The sequence below is a fragment of the Scyliorhinus torazame genome, chromosome 12, assembly GCF_047496885.1.
Source record: "Scyliorhinus torazame isolate Kashiwa2021f chromosome 12, sScyTor2.1, whole genome shotgun sequence".
Lineage (NCBI taxonomy): Eukaryota > Metazoa > Chordata > Chondrichthyes > Carcharhiniformes > Scyliorhinidae > Scyliorhinus > Scyliorhinus torazame.
This window is the reverse complement of record NC_092718.1, coordinates 187,691,854-187,706,407: the sequence shown is the minus strand read 5'-3', so window position 1 is coordinate 187,706,407 and position 14,554 is coordinate 187,691,854. Positions and strand designations below refer to the sequence as shown.

The following is a 14,554-nucleotide window of genomic DNA, read 5'->3' as shown; positions in this document are numbered from 1 at the left end:
TCTCGCCTATCTCTTCAGACTCCACACACAATTTCCCATCCCTGTCCTTGACTGGTCCTACTCTTTCCCTAGTCATTCGCTTATTCCTGACATACCTATAGAAAGCTTTTGGGTTTTCCTTGATCCTTCCTGCCAAATACTTCTCATGTCCCCTCCTTGCTTGTCTTAGCTCTCTCTTTAGATCCTTCCTCGCTACCTTGTAACTATCCATCGCCCCAACCGAAACTTCACACTTCATCTTCACATAGGCCTCCTTCTTCCTCTTAACAAGAGATTCCACTTCCTTGGTAAACCACGGTTCCCTCGCTCGACGCCTTCCTCCCTGTCTGACCGGTACATACTTATCAAGAACACGCAGTAGCTGATCCTTGAACAAGCCCCACTTATCCAGTGTGCCCAACACTTGCAGCCTACTTCTCCACCTTATCCCCCCCAAGTCACGTCTAATGGCATCATAATTGCCCTTCCCCCAGCTATAACTCTTGCCCTGCGGTGTATACTTATCCCTTTCCATCATTAACGTAAACGTCACCGAATTGTGGTCACTGTCCCCAAAGTGCTCTCCTACCTCCAAATCCAACACCTGGCCTGGTTCATTACCCAAAACCAAATCCAACGTGGCCTCGCCTCTTGTTGGCCTGTCAACATATTGTTTCAGGAAACCCTCCTGCACACACTGTACAAAAAACGACCCATCTATTGTACTCGAACTATATCTTTTCCAGTCAATATTTGGAAAGTTAAAGTCTCCCATAATAACTACCCTGTTACTTTCGCTCATATCCAGAATCATCTTCGCCAACCTTTCCTCTACATCCCTAGAACTATTAGGAGGCCTATAAAAAACTCCCAACAGGGTGACCTCTCCTTTCCTGTTTCTAACTTCAGCCCATACTACCTCGGAAGAAGAGTCCCCATCTAGCATCCTCTCCGCCACCGTAATACTGCTCTTGACTAGCAGCGCCACACCTCCCCCTCTTTTGCCTCCTTCTCTGAGCTTACTAAAACACCTAAACCTTGGAACCTGCAACATCCATTCCTGTCCCTGCTCTATCCATGTCTCCGAAATGGCCACAACATCGAAGTCCCAGGTACCAACCCATGCTGCCAGTTCCCCTACCTTGTTTCGTATACTCCTGGCATTGAAGTAGACACACTTCAAACCACCTACCTGAACACTGGCCCCCTCCTGCGACGTCAAATCTGTGCTCCTGACCTCTATACTCTCATTCTCCCTTACCCTAAAACTACAATCCAGGTTCCCATGCCCCTGCTGCATTAGTTTAAACCCCCCCAAAGAGCACTAACAAATCTCCCCCCCAGGATATTTGTGCCCCTCAGGTTCAGATGTAGACCATCCTGTCTGTAGAGGTCCCAACTTCCCCAGAAAGAGCCCCAGTTATCCAGAAATCTGAATCCCTCCCGCCTGCACCATCCCTGTAGCCACATGTTTAAATGCTCTCTCCCTATTCCTCATCTCACTATCACGTGGCACGGGCAACAACCCAGAGATAACAACTCTGTTTGTTCTAGTTCGGAGCTTCCATCCTAGCTCCCTGAAAGCCTGCCTGACATCCTTGTCCCCTTTCCTACCTATGTCGTTAGTGCCAATGTGGACCACGACTTGGGGCTGCTCCCCCTCCCCCCTAAGGACCCGCAAAACACGATCCGAGACATCACGTACCCTTGCACCTGGGAGGCAACATACCAAACGTGAGTCTCTCACGCTCCCACAAAATCTCCCATCTGTGCCCCTGACTATAGAGTCCCCAATTACTAATGCTCTGCTCCTCTCCCCCCTTCCCTTCTGAGCAACAGGGACAGACTCCGTGCCAGAGGCCCGTACCCCATGGCTTACCCCTGGTAAGTCACCCCCCCCACAAGTATCCAAAGCGGTATACTGGTTTCTCAGGGGAACGACCGCAGGGGATCCCTGCACGGACTGCTTTTTCCCAGTCCCTCTTACAGCTACCCACCTATCTCCAATCTTTGGTGTAACTAATTCCCTGAAGCTGCTATCTATGACCCCTTCTGCCTCCCGAATGATCCGAAGTTCTTCCAACTCCAGCTCCAGTTCCCTAACTCGGTCTTGGAGGAGCTGGAGATGGCAGCACTTCCTGCAGGTAAAATCAGCAGGGACACTAACTGCATCCCTCACCTCAAACATCCTGCAGGATGAACATTGCACTCCCTTCCCTGCCATTCCTCTAACTTTCTACCAAGATCTGGCTAACAACTAAATTAAATTTTTATAAAAAATAATAATAATATAATAAAATATGGTACTTACCTCAGACCAATGGGTTTTATTATTAGGTTAGAGGAGGAGGGCGGGTGGGAGACACTACACGTGTAGTGTCTCGGGTTTCCTCTCCACCAGAATTTATTGGTGAGGGTCTTCCCAGACGTCCGCGGGTCGACTTCCTGTTCCCGCCTAAATCACTAATTAAAAAAAAAAAATTTTTTTTAATTTCTCAGCTCCTGCTGAAATCGACTCACCAGCTGATTCTCCCGCCGAAATCGACTGGCCTGCCCCTGCAAAGACAAGTGCTTTTAAAGGTTGACTTACCTCCCAGCAACCACTTCCGCAATGCTCCCGCTGAAACTGACTCACCAGCTGTTGTCACGCCGAAATCGACTGGCCTGCCCCTGCAAAGACAAGTGCTTTTAAAGGTTGACTTACCTCCCAGCAGCCACTTCCGCAATGCTCCCTCTGAAACTGACTCACCAGCTGTTCTCACGCCGAAATCGACTGGCCTGCCCCTGCAAAGAGAAGTGCTTTTAAAGGACAGACTTACCTCCCAGCAGCCACTTCCGCAATGCTCCCGCTGAAACTGACTCACCAGCTGATTCTCCCGCCGAAATCGACTGGCCTGCCCCTGCAAAGACAAGTGCTTTTAAAGGTTGACTTACCTCCCAGCAGCCACTTCCGCAATGCTCCCGCTGAAACTGACTCACCAGCTGTTCTCACGCCGAAATCGACTGGCCTGCCCCTGCAAAGAGAAGTGCAGTGGAGAAATATCTCCACTCTACGGTGTTAACTCAATGTTATTACAATGCCACAGGTTTTCCTTGAGGATTTTCACCGTTGATGCTTTTCACTACAAATCTAAAAAAAAAAAATCTTTTTAATTAAGCGTTTCCATCTCACCTAGGAAGCTACAGGCTTATCCATATCCAACAATCTGCTCTGAAAGCACTGCTCACATTCGGACAGCTGTAATAAATTCCACCACACTAGCTGAGACAATCCACAACATTCTAAAATAATCAGCAACATTCTTTAAAAAAGGCATTCGTCTTATCTCCCAATGTAAAAAAATTAAGAGGATTCATAATCGGCACCTTCGTCAAAAGCTACTCAGTTTTTCCTTGGGCCTGTGTACCAATTTTCACCAAATCCATCCATGCGTTTTCGAGATATATTGTTTACAAACTGACAAACGTGAGTAAATGCATTATGTAATAAAACTTCTATTTCAAGTCTATGTATGCAAACATTAGGATTTATCATGCAAGTCACCTTTTTTTCAGCAAGTTGAAACAGTAATTTCTACAAGGTGGATAGGTTAAAGGCAGGAAGTTCTTCTTTTATACAAAAAAGCATTACTTTTACCAGAATAAAAATTATGGAAATTCCAATCCCATCAATAAAGCTTTTACAATCAACATGCAAGATTTAACGGAGGGAAATGCTCAATTGTTATTATTGCATGTGTAACAGTCCTTCCTGTTTATTTCCTTTGTTCACATTTCTTTTGTTTAATTTTGGTCCATGGACCCAGAAATCGCACCAACGGGTTCAAAAACAGCTTCTTCCCCATTGTTCCAAGATTCCTGAATGACACACAGCTTCTTGACTTAATAGTACACTCCGTTTGCTTCACCCGATGCCTTCGTCTATGTATTTATGTATGTGTTACGTTTGTCATGTATGGAACGATCAGTATGGACTGTATGTGAAACAATACTTTTCACTGTACCTCAGTGCACCTGACAATAAATCAAATCAAAGGTGCCTTTAAGCAGAAGTCTCAAAGTTAAAACAGCCCACTTGCCAGGTCACGACTTCCCCAGGTTTTGTATTTTGGAGAAGAAACTAGACTCCACGGCATCAAGTGGATCTTGGGGACCAGGTTTTGTGGGGAGTCAGTTTGACTGGTTAACAGGCAACAGGTGAGTTGGCTAGGGACGGTGTTCTGCCTGACAATGGTCAGTGATTGGTTCTTGCGCTATGCTTTTAGGGAACTTGGCAGATATGATTAGACTTAGAAATGCAAGGAGGACTTCCGGGTGCGGCTATGCAGAGCTAGGTCGCATATTCGGCAGCTCCTGCTTGGAACGGACTTTTGGGCTCTTTTACAGGGCCCCCACGGCATTTGTTTGACATTTCCCGGTGTGGGAAGAAGGCTGCAATATTCCCCCGACAGTGTCCCCCAGGAAGGGTATGTCTCTGGGTTGCCAGACACGGCAGAAGCAGTAAAAGATTTGGCTGCAACTGCAGGATAAACAGGGCCTCTTCCAGCATGCAGGCGGGGGAAGGGCAAGCTTAAAGCTGCAAGCTGACCTGAGGGCCTGTATCAAAGGTGAATTCTAGCAGCAGAGGGAACAACTGTGAAAAGACCTCATCAAGGCCACTGAAGGGACTTCCGGTTGCGGTGATACCTAGCTAGCCGCACGCTTCGGCGGCTCCAGCTCCGACGGACCTTCGGGCTCTTTTAAGAGCCCCAACGGGGAATTTTCCGACGACGCAACCCGGTGTGGGGTGTGTGAGAAGGAAGTCCCCCCCAAACGAAGGAGGAAAAAACCGGCGGCGACTGCAGCGCGAGGAATCGTCGACCAAAGGGTCAGAAAGAGAGAAGTACAAGATGGCGGCGGAGAAAGCGCAGGCGACATGGGGGCCTGAGCAGGATGAAATTGTGAGGCGGTGCGTGGAGCTGCTGAAGAGGGAGGTGCTGACCCCGTTGCTACAGGCAATTGAGGGGCTCAAGGAGACATTAAAGACCCAGGAGACAGAGCTCCGCGTGGTGGAGCAGAAGGTGACAGATATTGAGGACGAGATCCTGGGCCTGGCGGTTAAGACACAGACGCACGAGGCACTTCATAAAAAGTGTACTGAAAGGATCGAAGCCCTAGAAAATGGAGCGCGAAGGAAGAACCTTCGGATACTGGGTCTCCCCGAGGGTGTGGAAGGAGTGGACTGTGGAGCGTACGCAAGTACGATGCTGAGCTCACTGATGGGTGCTGAGGCCCCTACGGGCCCCTTGGAGGTGGAGTGGGCAAATCGGATTCCGGCGAGAAGACCAAAAGCGGGACAACCACCCAGGGCGATAATCGTGCGATTTTACCGCCTTAAGGATAGAGAAGAGGTCCTGAGATGGGCTAAAAAGGTGCGGAGTAGCAGATGGGAGAATGCAGTGGTACGGGTATACCAGGATTGGAGTGCGGAGGTGGCGAGAAGGAGGGCGAGCTTCAACCGAGCCAAAGAGGTGTTGCATAAAAGGTGAAGTTCAGGATGCTGCAGCCGGCAAGACTATGGGTCACGCATCAGGAGAGACACCATTATTTTGTGACGGCGGAGGAAGCATGGACCTTCATCAAAGAAGAGAAATTGGATCGGAACTGAGGGACTGATGCTGCAGGAAATGTTATTGTTAATGTTATGGTTGAAGTTAATTGAGAAGTAAATTGGGAAGGGGGGAGACATTGGGGAAATGTGGGCGCCGGTGAGGGGGGAAAGACGGGATATAGTTGGAGAATGGGGAAGGGGAGGGGGAGGGGAAAGGGAGCTGCACCATAAGAGGCGGGTCAGGTAAAGGGATGTTCCCGCGCCAGAAAGAATAAGGCGGGAAGACAGGCGCAAGGCGGATGGGAGTTCCCCACACGGGGGGGGGGGGGGGGGGGGGGGGGGGGGGGGGGGGGTCGAGGAGTGAGCAGGAGTAGCCGGGGTCAGTTGAAGTCAGCTGACTTACGGAAGTAATATGGGGGGAGCAATCATGCTAGAAAGAGATCTAGCGGGGAAGGGGGGTGGGAGGGGGAGGGGGGGGGACAACTGGGTTGCTGCTGCGGAAATCCAAAAGGAAATGGCTAAAGAGTGGGTGGGCGGGGATGGTGTGCGACGCTGGGGGAGCGAGCGGGAGCGCGGAGGCGGGATATGGGACTGGCCTAGAGAAGTTAATGGCTAGTCGACACGGGAGGGGGGCAGGTAGCCCCCTAGTGAGGCTGATCACGTGGAACGTGAGAGGCCTGAATGGACCGATAAAAAGGGCCCGAGTGCTCGCGCATTTGAAAGGACCAAGGGCAGACGTGGTTATGCTCCAAGAGACGCACCTAAAGGTGGCGGACCAAGTTAGGCTAAGGAAAGGATGGGTGGGACAGGTGTTCCACTCAGGACTGGACGCAAAGAATAGAGGGGTGGCCATTTTGGTGGGGAAACGGGTAGCATTTGAAGCAAAGAACATCGTAGCAGTTAGCGGAGGTAGATATGTAATGGTGAGTGGCAGGCTGGAGGGAATGGAGGTCGTGTTGGTTAATGTGTATGCCCCAAACTGGGACGATGCGGGATTTATGAGACGGATGCTGGGGCGTATACCGGACCTGGAGGTAGGAAACTTGATTTTAGGAGGGGACTTTAATACGGTGCTGGACCCGGGGCTAGATAGATCCAGCTCAAGGACCGGAAGAAGGCCGGCAGCGGCCAAGGTACTTAAGGGGTTTATGGACCAAATGGGGGGAGTGGATCCATGGCGATTTCTTAGACCTAGGGCCAGGGAGTTTTCATTCTTCTCCCATGTCCATAAAGTGTACTCCCGGATAGATTTTTTTGTTTTGGGAAGGTCGTTGATCTCTAGGGTGGAAGAAGCAGAGTACTCAGCCATAGCGGTTTCGGATCATGCCCCACATTGGGTGGACCTGGAATTAGGAGAGGAAAGGGAGCAGAGAACACTCTGGCGATTAGATGTGGGACTGATGGCGGATGAGGGAGTGTGTGCGCAAGAGTGCGGGGGTGTATTGAGAGATACCTGGAGGTCAATGTCGACGGCGGGGTCCCTGTGGGAGTGGTATGGGAAGCACTAAAAGCGGTGGTCAGAGGAGAGCTGATCTCCATTGGGGCCCACAAAAGGAAAACAGAGGCCAAGGAAAGGGAAAGATTACTGGGGGAGATTTTAAGGGTGGATAGGGAATTTGCAGAGACCCCGGAGGAGGAGACGACTCCAGACGGAATTTGACCTTCTGACCACCAGAAAGGCGGAGGTACTGTGGAGGAAGGCACAGGGGAGGAGGTATGAATATGGGGAAAAGGCTAGTCGCCTGTTGGCTCATCAATTGCGAAAGAGGGCAGCAGCGAGGGAGATAGGAGGAATTAGAGATGAAAAGGGAGACACGGTGCGAAGGGCAGGAAAGATAAATGAGGTGTTCAAGACCTTCTATGAGGAACTGTATAGGTCTCAACCCCCAAAAGGGAGAGGAGGGGATGCGGCAGTTCCTGGACCAATTGAGGTTCCCGAAAGTGGAGGAGCGGGGGGTGGTAGGCCTGGGGGCACCGATTGGGGTGGACGAGGTTATTAAGGGACTGGGAAGCATGCAAGCAGGGAAGGCCCCAGGACCAGACGGGTTCCCGGTGGAGTATTACAGAAAATATGTGGACTTGTTGGCCCCGTTGATGGTGAGGACGTTCAATGAGGCCAGGAAAGGGGGGACTCTACCCCCGACGATGTCGGAGGCGACAATATCGTTAATTTTGAAGAGGGATAAAGATCCGTTGCAGTGCGGGTCCTATAGACCCATTTCATTATTGAACGTGGACGCCAAATTGTTGGCAAAGGTACTGGCATCGAGGATAGAGGACTGTGTCCCGGGGGTGGTGCACGAAGACCAGACAGGGTTCGTAAAAGGGAGACAACTGAATGTTAACGTGCGACGACTATTAGGGGTGATAATGATGCCCCCAGTGGAGGGGGAGGCAGAGATAGTGGCGGCAATGGACGCAGAGAAGGCATTTGATAGGGTGGAGTGGGAGTATTTATGGGAAGTGTTAAGGAGGTTTGGGTACGGGTTTATTAGCTGGGTTAGACTTCTTTATGGGGCTCCAACAGCAAGCGTAGTTACAGGTCGACATAGATCGGAGTATTTCCGACTATATAGGGGAACAAGACAGGGATGCCCGCTGTCTCCATTGTTGTTCGCGTTGGCAATTGAACCTCTGGCCATGGCGTTGAGAGACTCCAGGAAATGGAGAGGGGTGATTAGAGGGGGAGAAGAACACAGAGTCTCGTTATACGCGGATGACCTATTGTTATACGTGTCGGACCCAGCGGGGGGGGGGGGGGGGGGATGATAGAGGTTATGCGAATTTTGAGGGGGTTCGGGGATTTCTCGGGGTATAGGCTGAACATGGGGAAGAGTGAATTATTTGTGATACATCCAGGGGACCAGAGTAGAGAGATAGAAGGCTTGCCTCTAAGGAAAGTGGAAAGAAACTTCCGATACCTGGGGATTCAGATCGCTAGGAGCTGGGGAACCTTGCACAGACTTAATCTTACACGGTTGGTAGAACAAATGGAGGAGGACTTCAAGAGGTGGGACATGCAGCCTCTATCGCTGGCGGGCAGGGTGCAAGCAATTAAGATGATGGTCCTCCCGAGGTTCTTATTTGTATTTCAATGTCTCCCTATACTAATCACCAAGACCTTTTTTAATAAAATAGACAGGAGCATCACGAGCTTAGTGTGGGCAGGGAAAGTTCCGAGAGTAAGGAGGGGGTACCTTCAGCGTAGTAGGGACAGAGGAGGATTGGCACTACCGAACTTGGGCGATTACTATTGGGCCGCCAATGTGGCAATGATACGTAAATGGATGATGGAGGGCGAGGGAGCGGCGTGGAAAAGACTGGAGAGAAAGTCCTGTAAAGGGACGAGTTTAGTGGCGCTGGTGACGGCGCCGCTACCGATCTCACCTAAAAAGTTTACCACAAACCCGGTGGTGGCAGCAACATTGAATATCTGGGGACAGTGGAGGCGACAGAGAGGGGTGCGGGGAGCCCTGGTGGGGTCCCCAATCAGGAACAACCATAGGTTCGCCCCAGGAAGAATGGATGGAGGATTTCAGAGGTGGTACCAGTTGGGAATTAGGAGGGTGGGAGATTTATTTATAGATGGGACTTTTGCGAGCTTGGGAGCATTGGAGGAAAAGTATAAGTTGCCCCGGGGAAATTTCTTGAGATATATGCAGGTGAGGGCGTTTACTAGACAACAGGTGAGGGAATTTCCGTTGCTCCCGACACAGGGGATACAGGACAGGGTGCTTTCAGCGGTGTGGGTCGGAGAGGGCAAGGTGTCAGAGATTTACCGAGAGATGAGGGAAGAGGGGGAGGAGTCGGTGGGCGAACTAAAAGGAAAGTGGGAAGAAGAACTAGGGGAGGAGATAGAGGAGGGTATGTGGGCTGATGCCCTAAGCAGGGTAAATTCCTCTTCCTCATGCGCCAGGCTTAGCCTGATTCAATTTAAGGTGCTACATAGAGCACACATAACGGGAGCAAGATTGAGCAGGTTCTTTGGAGTGGAGGACAAATGTGGGAGGTGTGGCGGGAGCCCGGCAAACCACGCACATATGTTTTGGGCGTGTCCGGCACTGGAAGGGTATTGGAAGGGAGTGACGGGAGTGATTTCGCAGGTGGTGAAGGCCCGGGTCAAACCAGGCTGGGGGTTAGCTCTATTTGGAGTTGCGGAAGAGCCGGGAGTGCAGGAGGCGAAAGAGGCCGACGTTGTGGCCTTTGCGTCCCTAGTAGCCCGGCGCAGGATCCTACTCATGTGGAAGGAGGCGAAACCCCCCGGACTGGAGGCCTGGGTAAATGATATGGCGGGGTTCATTAAACTGGAGCAGATAAAGTTTGCCCTGAGAGGATCGGCTCAAGGGTTCACCAGGCGGTGGCAGCCATTTCTCGACTACCTCGGGGAACGTTAGAGGGAAGACAGATGACCAGCAGCAGCAACCCAGGGGGAAGGGGGGGGGGGGGGTTAGTTTAGTTTAGGTCAAAGATAAAGGGGTTTTGTTATTTGTGTATTGTTAAAAATTTCTGTATTGTTATTGTTGCGTTTGCTTTGTAAGAGGGGAAAAATTGTTGTTTGGGAAAAAAATGTCAATAAAACATATTTTAAAAAAAAAGAAGTGCAAGGAGCTCGTGTCAGCACGCTGGAGAGAGAGAGAGAGAGAGAGAGAGAGTGACAGACAAAATTGCTCTATTGTTCTGAAAAGTGAGAGTGCCTGGCACATCCTTTGCTGTGAAACTGAAATGATGTGGAGTCTGAAGAGAAAGAAGACAACCTTGCCGTAACCTTTTTTTGTCCCTAATAAAAGAGTTACTTATGTTTTAAAATTACAAACCTCGTGCCTATTGTTTATTGGGCTCAACCAAGGATGTTGGACATTTTAAATAAAATTTCACCTGTGTAGTAATTCTGTGTCAAGTGGGGCTGGAATAGACTGCGCATTAGCCCAGCGTGTCATGACATGTCATAAAACTCATGAGGATACTGGTTAAAGATTTGAAGGATAGCAGCTAATTCGTTAACTACAATGGTGCAATCCAAATGAATAAAACGGTCCAAATAAACATGTATTATACAGTCATTAAGTTTTTTTTTTAAATTTAGTGTACCCATTTCATTTTTTTCCAATTGAGGGGCAATTTAGCAATCCACCTACCCTGCACATCTGGGTTATGGGGGTGAAACCCACGCAAACACAGGGAGAATGTGCAAACTCCACGCGGACAGTGACCCAGGGCCGGGGTCGAACCTGGGACCTGCAGCAGTGCTAACCACTGCGCCATCATGTTGCCCAAGTCAGTGTTTTTGCAAGCGGCAAATTCATGTGACTTGTTGACCTTTCATGCACCATATTAACAAGTATGCAAATTGTGTCACCTGGATTTGATCTGTAATGGAAAAACTGATCACAATCAACTATATACTTAGTAACATTTAATCTCAGTTCTCACTTGCTGCTGCAAAACATACAGCATCCTCGCAGAGCGGGTGGCCTGTTCCTGTCTTTTTATCTGCATTCTGCGCTCTTCATCAGGGTCCAGGACATCTGCATATTTCTCTAATAAAATAAAACAAACCTTATGTATCACCAGGGTAATTTAGAAACAGCAAAATGATTTTCCTGTTCATCACAAATGTCACATTATTCAAAGAGCTGCTATATTTTTGGAAATATGCCAGATGAGAGAAAGACAGAAGAATCAATCTGCATGCTGTGAACTGTTAACATTGGATAACAGCAAATGATGGGCTTGACTTTGCTCTTGGCAGCCAATGAATGATGCTAGCTATTGATTGTATTAGCAGACTCCAATTGGATTTTGCACTGGAACTTACTATAAATAGAAAGCTATTTAAGCTCGTTTCAGGGACAAGTTACAGTACAAACAACTGTGAATTTCCTTAACCAGAATGAAGAATCTTTAATAAGCAGTATGCAATCTAAACTGAGCAGCATCAGTTAGAATATTTATTCTTTGGTAAATCAGAAGAGAAAGAGATTATGAGAGAGCGTACAACAGAAATAATGTTTTTAAGGTTTTAATGTATTTAATTTTTTTTAAATTCTCTTCAATAATTCCATACTCAGAAATTAATTTTCAATTTAAACAAGTTTGCTTAGCAGGGCTCAAGATTTACATCTTAAAAATTTACTTACATAGGAATGGACAAGAAACAAGATCTATTTTTTTCTGGCAAATTACATGGGTGTATATTACAAAAATACAAGAATTTTACACCATCCCGTGTCTGCACATATATAACAGTTTCTGGAGAGCCAGGTTAACTCAGACAACAACGTCCCGATTTCTGTTTTTATCTATACGTGCGGTTGCTGGAAGTTGCTGTCCAATTTACACTTCTAATAACAATTAGTGACATTAGCCTTACCATTATTTCTACAGTAAAATTGGTCAATACAGATCCAAGTTCCACAAGGCCAAAATAAATACTCTCAAATTTTCAACTACATGCAAGTTAGTTCCATAGAATACACATTTCCAACACATGTGGGCAGCACGTTAGCACAAGTGGATAGCACTGTGGCTTCACAGCGCCAGGGTCCCAGGTTTGATTCCCCGCTGGGTCACTGTCTGTGCGGAGTCTGCACGTTCTCCCGTGTCAGCGTGGGTTTCCTCTGGGTGCTCCAGTTTCCTCCCACAGTCCAAAGACGTGCAGGTTAGGTGGATTGGCCATGATAAATTGCCCTTAGTGACCAAAAAAGTTAGATGGGGTTATTGGGTTACGGGGGTAGGGTGGAAGTGAGGGCTTAAGTGGGTCGGTGCAGACTCGATGGGCCGAATGGCCTCCTTCAGCACTGATGTTCTATGTAAACTATGTCTATGTGCTAGCTCTTTGATAAAGCAAGCCACTCTAAGAAATTTATCATACAAGAACAGTCATAGAAAACAGCATTAAATCCCAAAATTAGTAGAGTAATCCAAAAGGCATTCTTGATTAATTTGATTTCCCCCTCATTAAAAAAAGGTTGAAGTTATACTTATCAACAAAAGGTAAACCATCACCTTTTATTTCAAATTCTAACTAACTACATTAACCATATTACACAATCAGTGAAAGCATTTTTAAAAATTTAGAATAGAAATTCAACTGGGTCATAAGGCGATTGTCAGATCTGCTGTGAAGTACTGGTTTTGAAGTTACTATTAGTTGCAATATAGAGTGCAGCAAAAAGTATATTAATCTGGAGGAGATGTCCAATATGCCAGCTGATCTGATGAAAGGACACAACCTGAAATGTTAACTCTGCTTCTCTGTCTGCAGATGCTGCCAGACCCATTGAGAATTTCCAGCATTTTCGGTTTCGGATTCTACCCTTCCGGGCGGCACGGTAGCACAAGTGAATAGCACTATCGCTTCACAGCGCCAGGTTAGATTCACCGCTGTGTCAATGTCTGTGCGGAGTCTGCACGTTCTTCCAGTGTCTGCGTGGGTTTCCTCCGGGTGCTCCGGTTTCCTCCCACAGTCCAAAGATGTGCAGGTTAGGTGGATAGGCCATGCTAAATTGCCCTTAAGTGTCCAAAAAGGCTAGGTGGGGCTACGGGAAAAGGGTGGAGGTTGTTAGACGTTTAGCTGATGTAGTATAAAGAGTCAAAAAGGTTCTGCTGCTTTTCCACAAAACACCTTTAATTTCCTTCAACAGACTTTGGACAAAACTATCACATCACATGACACAAGGGCCACCTGAAGTCCCTTTACATATCAGTGTCAATTATTGGATGCTTAACATAAATGAGACAACTAATTGGAATGTCTCTTAACCCATTACTTAACAGTCTCCCCTTCCTTGGAGAAAAAAAAATAGGTGAAACAAAGTTACAAGAAACTCAAAAACACACATGCAATTTCACCCTTTTTTTTCCCCCGGAAAAAAATGACAGAAACAGGTGCCCTTCTTTAACAATATCCAAAAGTTTGTGAATTAGCCCCCTTTTTTGTAAAATAGTCTGACAATTGATAGCTACTGTCAAACCCATTGAATTTTTGCTATCTCCCCTCTGTCCAACATCCGCTTCAAACTTGCGATGTCTATCATAGAACATAGAATGATACAGCGCAGTACAGGCCCTTCGGCCCACGATGTTGCACCGAAACAAAAGCCATCTAACCTACACTATGCCATTATCATCCATATGTTTATCCAATAAACTTTTAAATGCCCTCAATGTTGGCGAGTTCACTACTGTAGCAGGTAGGGCATTCCACGGCCTCACTACTCTTTGCGTAAAGAACCTACCTCTGACCTCTGTCCTATATCTATTACCCCTCAGTTTAAAGCTATGTCCCCTCGTGCCAGCCATATCCATTCGCGGGAGAAGGCTCTCACTGTCCACCCTATCTAACCCCCTGATCATTTTGTATGCCTCTATTAAGTCTCCTCTTAACCTTCTTCTCTCCAACGAAAACAACCTCAAGTCCATCAGCCTTTCCTCATAAGATTTTCCCTCCATACCAGGCAACATCCTGGTAAATCTCCTCTGCACCCGCTCCAAAGCCTCCACGTCCTTCCTATAATGCGGTGACCAGAACTGTACGCAATACTCCAAATGCGGCCGTACCAGAGTTCTGTACAGGTGCAACATGACCTCCTGACTCCGGAACTCAATCCCTCTACCAATAAAGGCCAACACTCCATAGGCCTTCTTCACAACCCTATCAACCTGGGTGGCAACTTTCAAGGATCTATGTACATGGACACCTAGATCCCTCTGCTCATCCACACTTCCAAGAACTTTACCATTAGCCAAATATTCCACATTCCTGTTATTCCTTCCAAAGTGAATCACCTCACACTTCTCTACATTAAACTCCATTTGCCACCTCTCAGCCCAGCTCTGCAGCTTATCTATATCCCTCTGTAACCTGCTACATCCTTCCACACTAATCGACAACACCACCGACTTTAGTATCGTCTGCAAATTTACTCACCCACCCTTCTGCGCCTTCCTCTAGGTCATTGATAAAAATGACAAACAGCAACGGCC

The 14,554-nt window shown here is 47.8% G+C and overlaps 1 protein-coding gene across 6 annotated transcripts in view; it reads right to left on the bottom strand.

The window, feature by feature from the left end:
* Positions 1–14,554, bottom strand: part of kiaa0753 (KIAA0753 ortholog) — a 99,433-nt gene that overhangs the window by 41,378 nt on the left and 43,501 nt on the right. For all 6 annotated transcript variants that reach the window (XM_072469527.1, XM_072469528.1, XM_072469526.1 and 3 more), the window contains one exon: positions 11,000–11,106. In XM_072469527.1, coding sequence (XP_072325628.1) covers positions 11,000–11,106 — 107 coding nt within the window. The remainder of the gene's footprint in view (positions 1–10,999; positions 11,107–14,554) is intronic.